At 44.4% G+C, this 18,501-nt stretch overlaps 2 protein-coding genes across 3 annotated transcripts; one reads left to right on the top strand and one right to left on the bottom strand.

Moving 5' to 3' along the window:
- Positions 1-501: 501 nt before the first annotated feature.
- On the bottom strand, positions 502-5,754 carry LOC129590794 (microprocessor complex subunit DGCR8-like). The gene is given in 6 exon segments (XM_055486171.1): positions 502-1,302; positions 1,957-2,281; positions 2,780-3,052; positions 3,648-3,863; positions 3,865-4,221; positions 5,003-5,754. Coding segments are annotated over 6 exon segments (2,244 nt in total). The 5' UTR covers positions 5,507-5,754; the 3' UTR covers positions 502-733.
- A 155-nt stretch (positions 5,755-5,909) lies between these two features.
- On the top strand, positions 5,910-16,378 carry LOC129590823 (uncharacterized). Of its 2 annotated transcripts, XM_055486233.1 has the most exons (6): positions 5,910-6,473; positions 14,880-14,945; positions 15,027-15,112; positions 15,189-15,306; positions 15,402-15,460; positions 15,812-16,378. In XM_055486233.1, exons 1-6 carry the CDS (start codon positions 6,231-6,233, stop codon positions 15,942-15,944), a joined length of 705 nt encoding a protein of 234 aa, XP_055342208.1. In that variant the 5' UTR covers positions 5,910-6,230; the 3' UTR covers positions 15,945-16,378. The 2 variants fall into 2 exon arrangements, with proteins under 2 accessions (XP_055342208.1, XP_055342207.1); XM_055486232.1 differs by lacking the exons at positions 14,880-14,945; positions 15,027-15,112; positions 15,189-15,306; positions 15,402-15,460; positions 15,812-16,378 and adding exons at positions 7,284-8,165; positions 8,654-10,650 and having other exon boundaries at positions 6,339-6,473.
- The last annotated feature ends 2,123 nt before the right edge of the window (positions 16,379-18,501 follow it).

Below are 18,501 nucleotides of genomic sequence, written 5' to 3'. Positions count from 1 at the left end.
GTACTTATGTTCTTGTTGTTAGAATGCCGGAAGCTGATAATAATTTATTATAAACTAGTTGTACCGTATGTACCGACTACTTTCTGTAGACTCTGTAACAAGTTTTCCGGTGCAGGTAAACCCTTGGCCACGTACGAGTCTGGTCAGCACACCGCATCGCGATCGTACAAACGAGTAGCAAAGGTCAATCAGGTCTCATGCATCTGACAAAAAGTCAGCTCATGCCAAAGGTTAACTTCATACGGATGCACAGATACTGATCGACCCGTAGGTCGTTCAGTACATGCCATAGGTCGGAAATAACTTGCAACTGATGTCGATGTTAACTATCCGTTGCTGGGAGGGTTTTCACAAATGCAATACAAAACGCAGCAGAACCGTCAAAAACGCCATTTTAAACCGTGCGCACGAGGCGTATTTTCGGAATTTATCTCTTAAGTTAATTTTTGATTAACAGAACAAAAACAACCAACATGCATTCACATTTCACACAACCGCCGGTTTCTTTCACCAAACAGAACCCCGAAAAAAACTTAAATGAATATTCTGAAAAGACGCGAATCATCACCCACCTTCAACAACAAACACTAAAAAAATAACAGGTAACAAATTAAAAGCGATTAATTTCTGGATTCCTTTCCTACGAGGCATTTTTTCCCACCACATGTAAAATAACAAAAACAAATTTCTCTTATCAAAAGTAAAATTATAAATTTTTCCTGAATGGACATTTTCACGGAGGGAAGTAAACTCCACGTTTTTCCTGCAGAAAACAAATCCTTGTATGTTTTTCAATCATAGCGAATCCGGCTTTTTCTCCGCTACGCAACGGCACCGCGACGACCTTGGCCATCTCCGTCTTTAATTTCTCCAATAACTCCCAATTCGGTTGCCCCAACTTCGCTTTGGTCTGCAGATCCGTGATGGTGCGCTGCACCTCCTTCTTCTTCTGCAGATGGCGCTGCTGCGCCGTCCCGTACATCTTCAGCACCTGTCCGTAGTACTGCAGCTCCGGGTGGATTTTCTTTAGTAATTTCTGCGCGCACAGATGCCGTGCCGCGTCGCGTTTCTGGCTGATGACGGCGATGGTCAGATCGCCGCAGGTCATGGTGTACTCGTTCTTCAGATGCCCGAGGCGTTTGGATTCGATACGGATGGGCTCGGAGCGGTGGGTGCGGCGCAGGGCGCGGGTGAGGATCTCGTACGGCGCCGGGATGCCGGCTTTGAAGGAAATCTCCCAGATGCGCGGGTCGTCGATGGCGATGTCGTGGAAGATGTCCTCTTCTTCCTCCCCGTCCGTAACTACAAGGAAATATCACATAATTATCAGGAAAAATGTTAGGAGAATAATTCTTGAATTTTCTATTTTCATATCTTATACTTTTTAGAATAATAGAATGATATTCATGTTTTATATTTTTTAGATTTTTGTAAAAATAATAATAAATATTGCTAATTCGAACGACTCCGTCCGACTACAACGCGTTTAATAATAATAATAATTAATTGAAAGTTTTATCATTTTTTATACAGGTATTTTTTATTTTTTATTGGTGCTAATTTTTTTAATAACTGCAAAACAACAACTATCACGGAGCATTCGCAAACAAAATTTGGGAAGATTTTCTGCAATACCCACCAAGAATGATATACACGAACATGGTAACGCGATGTAGGACAATGGCAAATACAATACACAATTTCCGCAGAAGTAATTAATTCCGGAAATACATTTTATTAATGTTCAACATTTTTATTACTTTATTTTAATATGGACCGCACCATCCCGTACAGATTCGCCAATGTTCTACACTACGCTGACAATCGGCTTATGGTTTTGTACCGTCTGCCAGTGTTAATACACGGCTCCGTGCTTCATATTACTCGTAAAAAAAATTCCTCGAAATATTGTATAATTTTTTATTAACTGTCTGTCCTTTCAAAAACACGACCCACCTCCGACGATGGCCCGCATCTCCGGCGCCATACTGAGCAGGGCCTCCTTGGCCGCGGCCATCTTGGCCTGCTTCTTACTGGCGCCCAGTCCGCGGCCCTCCTCCTTCCCGTCGATGGACACCACGGCCTGGTAAGGCGCATTGGAATCCGGCATTTCCAGGAATTCGTACAGCGGCTGCGTCTTCTTCATGTGCTGCACGAACTCGTGCAGGATGCTGACCACCGTCTTGTTCGTCGGGTTCAAGGTGAAGGTGATGGGCACGTTCTCATCCGGTCCCGGCCGCGTGATCGTCACCACTCTGGTCTTTTTCAACATGGTCGTCACCTAATATTTCGACAAACTAGTAACAATATTTAAATTAAGCATTAAATTTAAAAAATAACTACCGCATTTTAACGTGTTTTTCCAGGCTTTTTTCGTTGTACATTTCGAAGGAACTAAAGTAAAACTGGTTCATCAAATAAATTAGAAATAAAATATGGAAAAATTTTTATGAAAAACAATCAAAAAACGATCTACGAAATAACACCAAAATTAAAATATCAACTAAATAAAAATAACTACCACATTTTTACGTATTTTTCCAGATTTTTCTTTAAATTTTGGACCGCTAAAAGTAAAATCTTTGATTATTTGTAATTAATTAATAAATTGAGGGTAAAACAACACAAAAAATCTTTATGAATAACAAAAAAAACCAAAATTATTTTCGAAATAAATATTAGAAAAATTCCAATAATTATTGCATCCTCATGTATTGATTAACAAATTGAAGAAAAATCCTACAAAAATATTGAACTGGATTAGAAGCGAACGCCGCACCTCCGTGTCCGGTTTGTCCGGCTCGCCGGTCGTCTCGCTGTTGGAGGCTTTGAGCTTCTTGGCCAGACGCTGGCGCGCCCGCCCAATCTTCCAGTTTTTATAGCGGCGGATGGTCTTCATGCGGAATTCGAAGAGCGACTGGCAGTATGTGCGGAATTCATCCGGGGAGATGAGCGTCGTCTGGTAGTGCTCGTCGGCGGTCATAACGCGGGCGGTTACGGGCTCAGATGTGGACGGTGTCGGCTGCGATGCGTCACTGCCCGATACCGGCTCCTAATTACAAATCATAAAATTGTAGTAAATATTTCCAGAGCAGACAAGACGTCCTAGAGCTGATCAGGGGCTTTTTCAGAACTTCCTTTAAAAATAAATAATCACAAGAAAAATAAACAAATACATCCAATATAAAAAACTAGGATTTAAAAACTGAAACCATGCATGACAGCGACTATTAAAAGGCAAGTATCTTCAAACAACGGCAGCGCAACACACACATCACGTCGCACTGCGACCTGTGCCCGTACACTACGAAACTACGACAAAATAATGGCCCAGTTTGGACCGTCCATTAATTATTTTATTCAACAAACTGGAAAAAAAGAAAACAAATTTTCAAACAATTTGGTGGCTACTGCCAAATAAGAATATTTCCGATAAAACTGCTACTTTCATTGTGCGAGAATTTCCGATACAAAAATTAACGACACTGTGCCGTTATTAATTTAAAAAATAACATTAACAACAGTAATTATTCAATATTTGAATGAATTAATTCAAAAATAAAATAATATAATAAAGAAAAATAATACAGCATTTGAATAAATATTCAAAAAACTAAAATAATCGCAAGACACCTTTTACAGCCTACCTGCTTCACTGCCTCTTCAAACCTCCCTCCGTCACCACCACCGGCTTCTTGCTCCTTACACCGTTTATACTCCATACAGGGCACGGCGCTCAGCGGGATCTTATGCGTCCGCAACGACGCCTTCCCCAGCCCGTACGGCCGGCTCAAGGTACAGATCCGACTCTCGCGATGACAGTACACCGGCATGCCGCTCTCGTGCAGCACCTGCAGCCAGCCGTTGGGGCAGGAACTCGAACAAATGGTTCCGCTTCTCAATCATAATGAACTTGTTCTTCGTCTTGACCAGCGGCGTGCGCTCCCCACCGGGCACCGTATCCGGGTCCAGCTCGTCGAGGAGGGCGTCCACCTGGGAGGCGTCCATCTCGTCGCCGGAGGAGGCCGACTCCGAGGCCGAGGGGTACTCGTCCAGGTCGGGGTCGGTGGCGGCGAAGATGCGGTGCGGCGGGGTGGTGGCCGGGGAGGGGGCCGCGGAGGAGAGGGGCGAGCCGTAGAGGTCGTAGGGGGTGATTTCCGCGGGTTGGGAGGCGGGGTAGGGGTCGGGGTGGACGGGGAAGTGGAAGTTGAGCAGAGATTCCTGCCGACATAACATACACATGTACAACTAACTTCAAAAAACATCATAAATTTACCTACCGAAACATCATAAAACCAGAATACTAAAAATATTAAAACCAATACCGTTATTTCACGAATAAATATTCAGATCAAGTTGTACGATGTGCTCGCGTAGCAGCGCGTAGAGACATACAACGCAAAGCACGCAATCAAAAGCCATGGCACTGCGAAAGTACGACATACTGTATATGTGGCGCATTAAAATCTTGCTGGTCTATACTGAAGTGTGTTCCAGTTGAATAAAAAATCCAACTGAATTCCTCCTGAACATCTCTTTCGAGTTTCGACAAATTTTTGATAAATCCAAAATTATTGTAAGTTCAAGCGAAAATCTTAGAAACAAAATTTTTTCAAAAGAATCAAAGAAAAAACGAGCAGTAGTACCTCACATATCTGTGATTGTTTCCATATTTTATGTTTATTTTATTTTAGAATTCATCTTCAAAAACTTACATCATCGGGCCCACAAAATAATCTTTCTTCATTTTACTGATTTTCGAAAGTTACGAACATCCGGATAGAAAACTTCACCACTTAAATTATTTAATAATTTAATTGCAGTAATCATTAATTTATCACATTTAATCCACAAAACAATCCTCAAAATTTTTAAATTTGCATTTTGAATATAAACTACGAATGTGCTGCATTATACGAGTACATATAACATTTAATTTGTTTTACTTAATTTAAAACAAATTCAACTGATATAAAGAGACCACGCCACCGTCATCACGCACCTGACTGGCCATATCAAACAAATCATCAGCGAAATTCATCGCGCCAAACGACAAATCCCCCGGCGCCTGGTCACCTCCCAGGAACGACGGGAACTCCATCCCCTCGCCGTTATTCCCCATCGGCTGGTCGGCATAGGGATCCACCAGCACGGCCAGCGCCTCCGTCAACCGTCCCGGGGACATGGAGAGATCCCCGAGGTTCCCCATGGTCTCGGCGCCCTCCGCTTCCCCCACACCCTGCAACCCCGTCGGAGGGTCTCCGAGCAGCGTGCGTCTAGGACCACCTGTGGATGTCGGCGGAGCGGCGGGAGAACGTTTGGTCTCGGAGGACGAGGAGATGGCGCTGAGGTCGCTGTCGCTGTGGTCCGCTGCGTCAATCTCGCCGTCCTCGGGGCTGCCGCGTTTGCAGCGCTTGCGAGGGGGTGACGTGACGGCAGGACGGTGGTGGGAGGGGTCGGGATGGGAGCGGGAGTGGGAAGACCGGTTGGGATGAGGCTGCCACATGTTGGCGCGAATTCCGCGAAACTGTTCGCTGATGATCAAGCGGGCAGCGATAACGGTACTACCGTACCCCGAATTTGCGCATCAGAATCAAAACAGGAGTTTTCTGTGTTTCGAGAAAAAGATCACACGATCATTTCAACATCAACAATTTCTTATTGATCTTCATTCTTCTGCTATCCAAAATCCTGCTGCTATTCCAGTATTCCTATCCAAAATAAAAACAGAGAAAGACGAAGTTTGAAATTGAATTAGAGTAGAGCCAGTAGAATGACGAGCTGATGTGTCTGCGTTTTGGCTAATAGCACATAAGGTAACTTGCGTCGCGCGGGAGTTTGGCATGACGACAAAGCACTAACATGCCCACATGCTTTAGTCAATGGGATATCAAAGCTTCTACGTTTTGTGGAGTTTTCGATTTTGTCTTTGTACAATTTCTCCCCGTACGCCATTATTTCGGCGATTTTCGCGATTTATGTTTTTTTTCTCAGTTTTCCAGATCAGATTGGGAAGCGGCTCCGGTAGCGCAGTGGAACCAGATGCGCCCTATCATTTCCTTCGTGATCAGTTGTTTTACAGTTTTAGCGAAGTTTAACCTGTTTAACGTTGGATAGTGTCGATTTGCATCATCACAGCTTGATTCTCTCCGCATTGTCCGCGTTTTGACGATTTTTCGGGTAAATGTGGAACGGGGAATTTTTCTTATTGAGTGGACAGTGAGTCAGCCATGAGTGCCAGTGTTAATCTGGAGGAGTACGTGCGCCAGCAGCAAGAGCAAGGTACCCTTTTCGGAGCGTCTGCACACGGACAGCGCGCGCAGGCCTTCTTCTCCGGACTACCCTGGGTGCAGACGAGCAGTGCGTGGTGGAAGCAGGGCGGACTGTCCCGCTGGAAGGCACCCTGGCGCAACGATGAGAGCGTGGAGGCGGTGCAGGAGGCCGCGCAGAACGATCCCTGGATGCCTGCGCTGGTAAGCACGGAATCTCCAACAAACAAATTGAAAAAATTTCTTTTGAAACCAGTTTTGAGTTTTCTTCTGAAATATTATATTTGTATGGTGTGTAATAATTTCTCGTAATTAACAAAATTGTCATGGCATGTAAATCGTAGAACATTGTTTTGCCTGTGCCAGTGTGCCTCTATGTAATAGGGAATACCTCGTTATAACTGTAATTCGATAGAAATTGGTATTAATTTTATAATTTACAATAATTTCATTTCAGTATCGCTTGTTTACGTAGAGTGTGGAGATTTTGGCGAAAGCGTTATTAAAACCAACTACTTTCTACTTTTATACGATTATATTGTTAACCGTTTCGGCATTTCCCATGCCTTGGGCTTGATTAAGAAATTTTAAGGATTTCTTATTGAATTTCTTAGGTTTGTTTGGTGATCGTATAGGTATTCGTAACTATTTTGCTTTTATTCATAAATCACAATTCAGATGGTTACATGATGTACTAAGTTGTATTGCTTTATCTCGGTAAGACAGTAAGAGTATAATCGATGCTACGACGGTTAAACGAACAAACTTAAACAAACATTTAACTGAACGTACAAAAATTACTAGTAAACAAAATTTAAATTAAATTAAACAAAATTGTAATTCAGTAAATAAGTAATAAATTAAATAAATCTATAAATTCGGTAAATTTATCAGCTGATGAAGTAAGTAAGTAAATAGTAAAAGGTACGTAAATATTAATATTAATTTTTTGTCACATTTTGTGTAAGAAATTTTGATGTTATGTGGTTTCACCCGCTCGTATTTGATGCACAGTACCGAGTATGTACCTGCTCGTCCCGTGTCCGCTTCTTTCGCGAAGCATCTCCGGTCACCAGAACGAGCGGAGTATTAATGCCACATGAGTATTTTTATATGTGGACAGTTGGAGAATGCTAACCGCGCTTGTGATTACGTCCGAATGGAAATCATATTAAATGCCTTCCCGTCAAAATTCGTTTTCTTAGACGATGCAAATCGTCAGATTTGGCGGAGAAATGTGCGCCGAAGCTCAACGAGTGTTTCTACACAACTGTTATTTGTACAGTATCTGTATTCCCAGAAAAGAGGATATGTGCCGTACTCGCTCCGCCAGTTTTATTGATTTGCTGGTTTCGATTGCAGTATAAAGCCGCAGATTAATGATACAGAATTTCTTTACGGTATTTGAATTATGTCCTTTTGAATTTCTAACATTTAATTTTAAATTTCACCATGTTTTTTAAAGTTTGAATGAACTGCAACTATTGTAATTTGGCCGTGTTCTGCTGGTTATTGCCCGTCACAATATTTTGATTCTCGTTGCGGTTGTTCCAAAGTTTCTTGAAAATTAGAGTAGATCTCGAACCATACGCCTGTAGCGATCTAGTGAGCATGGATGACTCCGCCGTCCGCAATGCGCCGCATCCGTTGCATTTTATCCGTTCTCGTTCGTCTGGTGATTTGTCGACGTTTGATCCGGCCTTTGACGATGTAATGAGAAAGGTTGTGGAGAAGAACTCCTATGCCAAGCGTCTCAGGCCCCTTATTCGACAGCTGGTACTACTCTCCCTCGCCCGCAGTGTGCTTTTAGTTACCGCTTTGGCCGTCGAATGTATGCGCATACGATTCCCTTACGGTGTCCAGCGGGAAAACCAGGAACGTAAAAACCACGATAAGGTGAGCGCTTGGACGTTTTCCCATTCCGGGCCCTCTCTCAAATCAGATTTGTGTACCGGAGATACGCGTTAATTGTTACACATTAAAACACTTGATAATTTCTGCTAAATCTCGTTTACAAAGGCTCACCGACATTTCGTGGACTAGTAAGTCGTCGACCGCACTTCGTCGACCGTCACGAGGGCGACAGCCAAAAAACCTAAGAAAACTTGGAAACCTAAAAATCTAAAGAAACCTAAGAAAACCAGAAAATGTTGGTTCGACGTCGTGACGGGTAGACATTGTGTCTGTTCGACGAAGTGACGGTCGACGGAAGTTGACGTCGACGGACTTCCGTCCACGAAATGGCGGGTCACCGAGAAGGCTGTGCAAGTGTGTCCGGTGCGCGAATTCATACTGCGAAAATGTCTGGAGTACGGAAAAGGTCGAAGTACTTATGTGGTGTAGTGAAAGTGTGCTGGCTTGATCAGCGTAGGGCTCGTTTTCAGTCAGCCGGACGTCCATTTCTCCTGGAGCACCTTCCCATCGCTCTTGGATGTGGCTATGCATTCTCTCTTGCCGATTTGAGCATGGCGTTAACGTTGTGGAACAGTATGCGCAAGATGCGTGGGCAGTGGTTCCTGTCGGCAGAGAGACTGCAGGAAGGCACGTGGATGTCTGTCGGCTGCTATGAAAGCAACCTCCTGAAACTGCATCTGGATCTCTATGTCATCTGCACCATCCTGGCCATTACCGGTATGGCGGTCGTTATGGGAACGGTCCAGTTCTTTTATCCGCGCTATTTCTTGGCTCGCGGGCGGCATGTCATCTCTACACTGTGGCATAGTTATACCGTGGATGTGACGCAACACGAAATACTCCTGGCGACTTTCCCGTCGGTCGGTTTAGCCATGTGCGGCTTGATTACCGCGTGGAAGTGTCGCCTCTCGGTGCTGCCGTTGCGAGGACTTTACTGGGCCGAGCTGCAGGACTTGGAGGTTGGGCTGTCGGATGCGGTAGAATGGTTATACGAGAATGGGTGCTACGTGATCGGGGACCTCGTCCGGTGTTCGACCGTGTGGGTCGGGCACGTAATCTTTGTTCTGCTGCGCCGGAAAGAGGTCTTCTGTATTAACGACTAAAGACTTCCCGTTGTACTATACTACAGCGGATGAATGTTGTCTAAGCGGTTCAGCATGTGTGACTCCCTGTTCTGACCAGCTCACCATGCGCGTAGTATGACTGGACACATTTATCGGAAGCTGTCCATTCTATTTCTAAACTTGATTTTAATTTGGGTCTGCTTCCGTGCGTACGGGATGACGTCTAATAAATTAGGCCTGCGATCTGGCCGCACAGTGAAATGGGGTTTCTCTCGCTTCTGGTAACCGTAATCACAGCTGATTCGTGACCTTGCATCCTTTTCCAACCTGTACAGCGAAGCGCTTAGTAATCAATCGAGTTGAGATGCTTTAAGAGCATCGTATTTAGTATTTTGAGGTTTTTCGCATGCCGGGAACTTTCACAATATGGATTCGCGTGCCGACCGCCAGAGACACGGTAGTCTCCGCGTTGTTCACATAACGAACTTTTCGGAAATTGATTACCTGATAATTACGGTTTTTATATAACGAGATTAATAAAGGTTATCACGTTTTCTACTGTGTAATGATGCAGATTAAACGGAAATTTGTGGTTCCGGTGCGCGAATCCATAATGTCGAAGTGTCAAGCATGCGAACAACGTCGAAGCGCTGATTTGCGCTGAATGATTTTTAAATTCTTTTTATTGTGGTTTTCTGTTTACTATGTAATGACTTGATGTACAGTAGATTTTTATTTTATTCGTTTTTCTGTTTATTATAGTTGTGTGTCGTTATTCATGAAACAGATTTGCACTCAAAACACATCGCTGAAGGTTACGTCTAATGTTTCATGTTTTCCCAAATTAACATACCGGCAAGACAATCCATAGACCATACTGACATGCTATGCGGAAGTCGCACCGCGACAACCGCACTAGATGACCAAACCTACTCAGTCGGTAGAGTGGGAATATGCTCTGGACTCCGTAAGTGGTACTACTGCCTACTTCCGCTAGGTACGAGCGGATTGCTGTGCCTAACGAAAGTTACCGAAACCCAAACACTCAGGAACTTCCCAAATGTTTAATCACCAAACTGAACGAACGAACAAACAGAACAGAACAGAACGAGATATGAACTTCCTTCTAACCTAGAGTCACACGACCTTTCAGCTAGAAACAAGCTCACAGATTTAGTAGAAGTTAGAAACTTCAGACTGATTAGTTAAACCAGAATCGTGGATGCAATTAGCGATCCAAATGCGTTAGATAAGAACAGCACGTCGTACGTAACGGAACAGACAACACGTACGTCATAACACGTACGTAATACGCGCAAACTACGCATAGCGCGTTACCCCCACTGCTACAGAATTAACGTCCGCGTTAATCAAAGCAAACAAACAAACAGAACCAAAATCAAGAAACGCCAAAAATCCAGGAAAAGTACCGTGATCCTGGGAAATCTTTTTCATCATTCGCGTGTCAAATCCGGGGTGTAACGGGGGCTCGAATGGAGGTCCAGGTCCAGTTGGTGTTCCGTCCACGTCCTCCGAGGTTCCTGGTTCCAAGCGCGTCCGTTATCGTCATCCATCCAATTTTCGTATCCAGGTGAGACTTTCATCTATCCTCTCCCTCCGAAGAGCTCGAGGATCCAGAATCGAACAGGCCAAGCACACCAGAAATGTCAACCATTCTGATAACACTGGCCGCAGCAAATCAAAAAACACAGATCAGAACGGATAAATACCGTCCATCTATCAGCATCTTCGGCGCACCAAAAAGTGGATATTTAATTTCCACTAGTAACTGGCAATTACCCCCACTGCAAGTTTGCACTTGCAGTCAAACAATCAGACACAGTCAATCACAACCAGATTACAAGAACCGATACGATAGCATGGTTCTTCACAATGATCTAACAAAACATAACCAGTATCATTCAAGATTAATTTCCGGATGAACGATTCGAATCCTAACTGGATTATAAAACATCCAGTTATCAAAATCATACAGTAATCGTAATTACTACTCCAACTGCAAAATCAAAATGACTTTTAAAATCATTTTTACAGAAATCAAACACTGCACCGCAGCACAGCGCTTCGAACACGTAACTACCACACCGGCGGATACGGCACATAACACAGTACTCGATTGATAAGTACTTATTTTTCCCACACAACCAGTTTCTGTAACTTCCTGATATTTCAACAATCAGCATCCCCTTTTTGCTGATAAATCCTGCGGTTATGAGTAGAAGCAAGTTACACTGTCAGTACACCACTGGCAATAAAACAGAGGACTCACAACGTAGCAGTCAGAACTTCAGTCATAAGCAACACAATGCTCGCATTCCGTTTCCATCCTCCATAATTCAGCATTCATCCCAGGCCAGTAATAACTCCGTAAAACATACTTACGGACTGACCAGTAAACATGCAAATTACCAGCATGAAAACTTTCATAGCAGTCTCGTAACAAGTCTTGACGGCTAGCTTCCGGTACGACTACTCGGTGTCTACCGTACCTACCGCCCTTGCTACGGTACACAATTCCATGATAAACATGAAATCCTTCCATGTTCTCTCTTTCATCTCGACTCATCTCCGCCTCGGGATTCTCGATCAGATACTTCAAGCGCTTCACATAAGCACTGCCACTTTGCTTCCGACGCCAACCCACACGAGCCTGAGCACCCCCACTGCGAAGCGAGTGCCCCGTCGGACGGCGTATCGAGCTGAACTGTAACTGGGCGGCTCCGCCCCCACTGAAAGTTTCTTCCTTTCCGACAACTTGTGCATGTTTAACCTGCACAGTGAAAGAATTAACCTCCGGTCTTCGCATCAAGAACGATCCCAAACAGTTAGTTTCGGGATTCTTTCCCATCGACTTCTTCATCATGTAAGCTTTAATCACCTGATCTGGGGGTTCGGCCATGATAGGCTTCGGGGGTGCAGTATGGCGCCTAAAACAACTGTTGTGGTTTTTACAGTTATCCACACTCTGGATAAACTGCTCAACCTTATTCGTATCTGTCTTCCCGTCAAACTTCTCAGGATACATTGTGTCAGTCCTGAATGCGCCTTTCATTGCATCAGTAAACTTATCCATATCAAATGGTGCGGAAACAGTACTACCGCCCTTGGCCTCCTGTTCCTTTAAACGACGATCAAGTTCAGCAACCTTGGCTTCCATCTTGGCCAAAGCAATTGTGCTAACTTCAGAAATCGTTGGTGAGGGACTACGCGACTCACCCAAGCATTCCTGCATGTTATGAGCACGCTCACGCAAATCCAGAAATTCTTCCAGCTTCTGGTTATCTTTAACCACAAAGACGGGCTTATGAACAGCACTGTACAGCTTTCGTACAGGTTCAGCCATATCCTGTACTACTACGCTGCGTCGACCTGTTTCAACATCCGGAACAAAAGTGACGTCATCATCGACTGCATGGCGTCTATTATTCCGATCAACTTTCCACTTATCAACAGCAACATTAAATGCTGTTTGCTCAGCCAAAAAACTCGCATACTTTTTATTCAAGGCAGCTGTGCCTTCTTGAAAACTTTTCTGCGCCTTCGCCTTCTCTAACTGGAACTTCTGCTTTTCCAGTTGCAACTTTCCGCTTTCACTGTTAACATGCTCGAACGCGTCCTGCATCAACTTTGCGTCTCGCGTCCGCATAACAGTAAGCAACTTTACATCATCCGTCAACTTCTTTCGATGATCAACACTATCATCGTATTTTTCGACCAAATCGTTATACTTTAAAGCTAGTGCATGATATTGCACCCTTTCTGCATCCAACTCTTTACGTAACTGATCAACCACAGCCGCGGTTGATGACTCATCGCTTTCTTTGCCAAGCTTCTGACTGTAATGCAAATCAGCGCCCTTATGACGCTGATCAATAGCAGCCAGTTCCGTATCGCTATCTTCATTATCTCCAGTAACAACAGCTGAATAATCTGGAGCATTATTAATTTGCTCCAAAACCTTATTCATTTCTGTCAAATCCAAATGTTGAGTTACCGCGGTATCCTTCGCAGTACCACTCAAACCACTAGCTGACAGTGCATTGCCCTCAGTGACGGCAGCTTGCACACCGCTTTGCTGCACATCCGACCCTGGACGAGCTTTACTGCTATATGCTGCTGACTGAACAGGCTTTTTGTTGGCAAGATACTGCATCCATTTTTCATGCAGTTCAGTGCCATACTGCTGATCGTAATCATGCAGGGTCAGATGGATCGTTCTACGGGCGGGAATCTTCCTTCCTGCCTGAATCCACTGATCATAACCTCCTGGTTTTTTACCACCATTAAGGTCATATTCAACCCATTCTTGACTTAATTCTCCAGTACGTGGGAGAACAATTTCCCACTTCTTACAGAAATCACCAACCTTTTCGTCTTCAGGTAGAAACCACTGCACAGTAGGCGGGGATAAATAATCCGCCTTCTTTAACATGGCTTCAAACTCATCAACATTTATCATCCCTTTTCGACGGGACGGTTTACTTTTGCCAGTTGACGGCTCTTCTACACCGTCCTCCTGTCCAGCGGTTAATGCTGATGGTTCAATCACTGTACCATCCATTGCACCTGCTTGACAAACAACAGACAAGTAATCCAGGTCACCGAACCCGGATGTAAGTCTGCTACACGAATAACAGGGCTTACGCCACCACTTCGCAGTACAGTCAGTACTATTTACCAGTACGAGTACAGTATACGGACTCCCGTCCAGCACCTGGCTCGCACTTAGGAACCGTGCCTCGCGCAACCCTCTAAGGTCACTGCGGTACACACTGCGGTCTAGCACCTGGTTCTCACTTAGGAACCTTGCCTCACGGGATTCTCTGAGAATCCACGTGGTCAACCAACACAACCACACAAAACGCCAAAAACCAATACCACTTACCAGACGATCCAGATTCCCAGGGGTTGTTAAAATCCGTTGGGCGCCATGACATGCTATGCGGAAGTCGCACCGCGACAACCGCACTAGATGACCAAACCTACTCAGTCGGTAGAGTGGGAATATGCTCTGGACTCCGTAAGTGAACATACTGCCTACTTCCGCTAGGTACGAGCGGATTGCTGTGCCTAACGAAAGTTACCGAAACCCAAACACTCAGGAACTTCCCAAATGTTTAATCACCAAACTGAACGAACGAACAAACAGAACAGAACAGAACGAGATATGAACTTCCTTCTAACCTAGAGTCACACGACCTTTCAGCTAGAAACAAGCTCACAGATTTAGTAGAAGTTAGAAACTTCAGACTGATTAGTTAAACCAGAATCGTGGATGCAATTAGCGATCCAAATGCGTTAGATAAGAACAGCACGTCGTACGTAACGGAACAGACAACACGTACGTCATAACACGTACGTAATACGCGCAAACTACGCATAGCGCGTTAATACCGTACTTTAAAACGGTTTTGCTGATTAAAACTTGCTTATCGGACAGTAGTTACGATTTCTTCAGTGCGGCGTTGATGTGTGGCTGAAAAATTCTATGTAATCAGTTCTGTTAGCGTAGAACTGCTTAAATTACTGTATTTATCTTGTTATAAGAAAACCGATGTAAAAAGTTGTAGCAGCATATTCTGGATAACTACCCAGTGTTATCATTTTGCAGAGCCGCCAGCAGCGATTTTTGGGGGCGCTGGGATTTTTCATTGCCGGTGTGGCTTGCTTATTAATCGTACGTCGTCAACACGTCAGCTTGCGCATTTTCTGTCATTGTTTTATTTAGTGATTTCTTTTCGTTCTGGTTTTCTTGCAGGCTGGTCTCTACATCCCCGTATTAGCTTTACGAAGCCGGAAGTTCGCCATTCTTTTCACGTTTGGCTCCGTATTCATTATTGCCAGGTGTGCGTGCTGGTTTTGCACTTTTTCCACCTTCTCGCTTCCGGTTAGCATCCATTTTTCCGTATTATTGGTGTAGTTTGGCAGTCTTGCGCGGACCACAGCAACATCTACGATCCATGCTCAATGCCGACCGGCTGCCCTTTACGACGATCTACGTCGTCTCGGTTTTTGCCACGCTGTATGTTGCTTTATCGGTACGTTTTGGTGAACACTTGTGTTGTTGTGATCTAAGAAATTGCAGCTAAATCGATTTTTTATATACTTCAGTATACATATTTTGCTTTTGCAGATGCAGAGCTCTGTTTTAACTGTATTGTGCGGCGTCGTGCAAGTTTGCGCTTTACTGTGGTAAGGATGTTTTTTCTCGTAGACGACTACCGATAAAATAATATCTCGCTATTGGAAGTCAATATCTGCAGATAATTCTAAATTCATGCAATGTGTATCGCACTGAAAATAAACTTTTTATGTATGCCTGGTCTTCGGATTTTGCATTCATTAATTATTTTGGTATTCCTAATTTGTAATAGTTAGTTTTTTTCCGGTATCACCTTTATTCTTTTCTGCGCATTTATTGCCACAGCAATTTTGTTACAGTAACAACACTTTTTACCTATAACGTTTTATAAGTAAGAAGGACTTATTAACACTCGTTAACCATTTTAAATACGCAGCGTAATATTTCGCATTTCCGGGCAGGTACACCCTCAGCTATATTCCTGGCGGACCGACCGGCATGCGTTTCTTCGCCCGCATGGCCACCGCCCTCGTCAAACGCGGCGCCAACAGCGCCGTCTCCGCATCCACCAGCCAGTCTCGATTAACCGCATAACACTGACACAGCACAATTTTAACATACGTCGAAGTGTATATTTCCACAGAGGAAAGCTCCATTAAATTCTGCTCGCCTCAGTTTTTCGTCGACTTTAATCGCTCGCGGCGGGCATTGGCCAGCGTGCTCCGTTGGACCTCGACGGGAGAGGAAGAAAATAATTTTTTATCGTTTTGTCTGTGATAACTGTACAGTTTTTAGCAGTTTTATCCGAATTGTTGACATAAATACATTTATCTCATTTCGGCCCAGATCAGTTGTGCGTTTGAAATTAGTCAGAAAATGACCGGTCCGGGTATTCCGTTCCGCAGTGCTGTAATTGGACGCGAAACTGAGGATTCTGCTTGTAGGCATGCCCCATCGAGCAGAGCAAACAACATGCACGCTACGGATGTTTTTCCATGCATTGTAAGGAATCTAACGCTCGATTTACATATCACAGAATAAATTTATACAGTATGTTGATCGCTGTAACATGGTCGCCATTAAGTGTTGGCGGTTTTTTTCAAAAATCGGCAGACTGCGCTAGTTGCACATTGCATATAAAACCAATACTTCCATGCGAGGAGAATTTGTTCTTTACAACGGATTCATAATTTCACGTATCAAACAGCACCTGAGTCGATTCACTTGCAGTTTCCTCACTTCTCATTGGCGGTAGTAATCCATCGGTATATGGATGACTGTATAATTAATTTGCGATCGGTTTAGCGGACTTCGGCGAACGGTAACCGCGCATTCGACTTACAAGTCTTGCAAGAATTACAAGGTTTAGCAAATCTTGGTAAAATTACATCAGACCGAAATCGCGGTAAAAGGTCATCCCGTTAAATTCCTTCTCCTGGACAATACAAATCGCCAGCTTACTTTATCGCTTGACGACTTGAACAAACGCGACATAATGCGCGCCGAATTCAACGAGTACGTAAATACAAAGGTATTATACGAGTATTCTAGGAAATAGAATATGTGCCGCACTCCCACCGACAGTGTTTTATTGATTGGTGTTGGTGGTGTTGGTGGCTGTTGTAGTAAGCCGCGTTGGCACGGTGTCGCCTAGTTTCTTGTAATTTTGGTTCTTTATGTCATTTCGATATGAAGATTTTGGCGGTTTTGGTAATTTGGTTTTGGACTCATTACAATTCTGCAACTAGATTGTGAGTAGCCCTTCTTGTTGCTCTGGTGGCTGTTGCCGTATGTGAGTATTTTTATTCTCCTTTCGATTGTATATTTGTATCTATCAGAACAGAGTTCCTCTGAAACTAGAGTACAGCTCAAGACATGCCTGTAGCGACAGTCACCATGGATGATTCCACGGTCCGCAAGGTGCAGAAACAGTTGCATCTTATCCGAACTCGCTCGTGTGGTGATTTTTCGACCTTTGATTCAGCTTTTGACGATATTATGAGAAAGGTTCTCGAGAAGAACTCGTATGCCAAACGTCTGAACTCTGAAGCCGCTTATACGACAGCTGGCACGGCTGTCTCTGGCCCGCAATCTGCTTTTGATTACAGCCATGGCTTTCGAATATACCTGTATGCTGTAGTACTGTACGTATCTCATGGTCAGCGTGAAAACCGGGTACGTGAAAACCACGAAAAGGTATTTACGTTTTTTCCGTTATTCCGTACCATGCACCAAAAGTACAGGGTGTCCTCTGCATTTTTCCCCATGAGAAAATCTGGTAATTTTATTCATCTCTTGTATAAGTTTGTGTAAAATCATTCATTACCACGGTATCCGAATTTTGAAAAGTTTTTGTCACGGGGAACAACGCGAAGAATACCGTATCCGTGGTGTCTGGTACGCGAATCCATAATATTGTGAAAATGTCCGGAATCAGCAATATACGCCGGCATTTTCTTTAGATACATAGGTTTTATGCATAGCTGTGCTGACTGAATTATCGCCCAGCTCGTTTTCCGTCCGCCGGACCTTCACTGCCAATGAAGCAGCTTGCTTTCGCTCACGGAATGGGCTGTGCCTTCTCCCTGAACGATTTCTTCATGGCTGTTTGGCTGTGGTACAGTATGCGAAAGCTGTACGGACCGTGGTTCCTGTCGGCAGGCAACAAGCAGGCAGACTCATGGATGTCTGTCGGCTGCTATGAAAACAATCTTCTGAAACTGTACCTGGATCTCTATGTCATACTCGCCGTACTGGGCACGGTCTGCATGGCCACCGCAATGGGGATTGCCCAGTTATATTATCCACGAATTTTCTGGGCGCTCTGCTGGCATGCTGCCTATGCGCTTTTGGCATTACTGCACCGTGGATCCCATGGGATACGTCATGTTACTGGTGACTCTCCCGTATGTCGGGTTAGCGCTGTTCGGCCTGTGTATCGCTCGTCGGTGTAACCGAACGCTTCTGCCGTTGCGAGGAATTTTGTGGGCGGAGGCGCGGGCCGAGGTGTATCACCTGTCGGATACGGTGGGACGGTTATGCAGGAAGGGAGGCTACTTGTGTGGCGACCTTGCCGAGGGGTCGGTCATCTGCATGGGATATGTGGTCTTTGTTCTTCTGCGCCGGAAAGAAGTCTTCTGTGTTAATGACT

This window comes from Paramacrobiotus metropolitanus, unplaced genomic scaffold, assembly GCF_019649055.1.
Source record: "Paramacrobiotus metropolitanus isolate TYO unplaced genomic scaffold, Prichtersi_v1.0 Parri_scaffold0000042, whole genome shotgun sequence".
In the NCBI taxonomy this organism is placed as follows: Eukaryota; Metazoa; Tardigrada; class Eutardigrada; order Parachela; family Macrobiotidae; genus Paramacrobiotus; species Paramacrobiotus metropolitanus.
The sequence above is the reverse complement of the archived record's forward strand: the minus strand, read 5'-3'. Positions and strand labels throughout refer to the sequence as shown.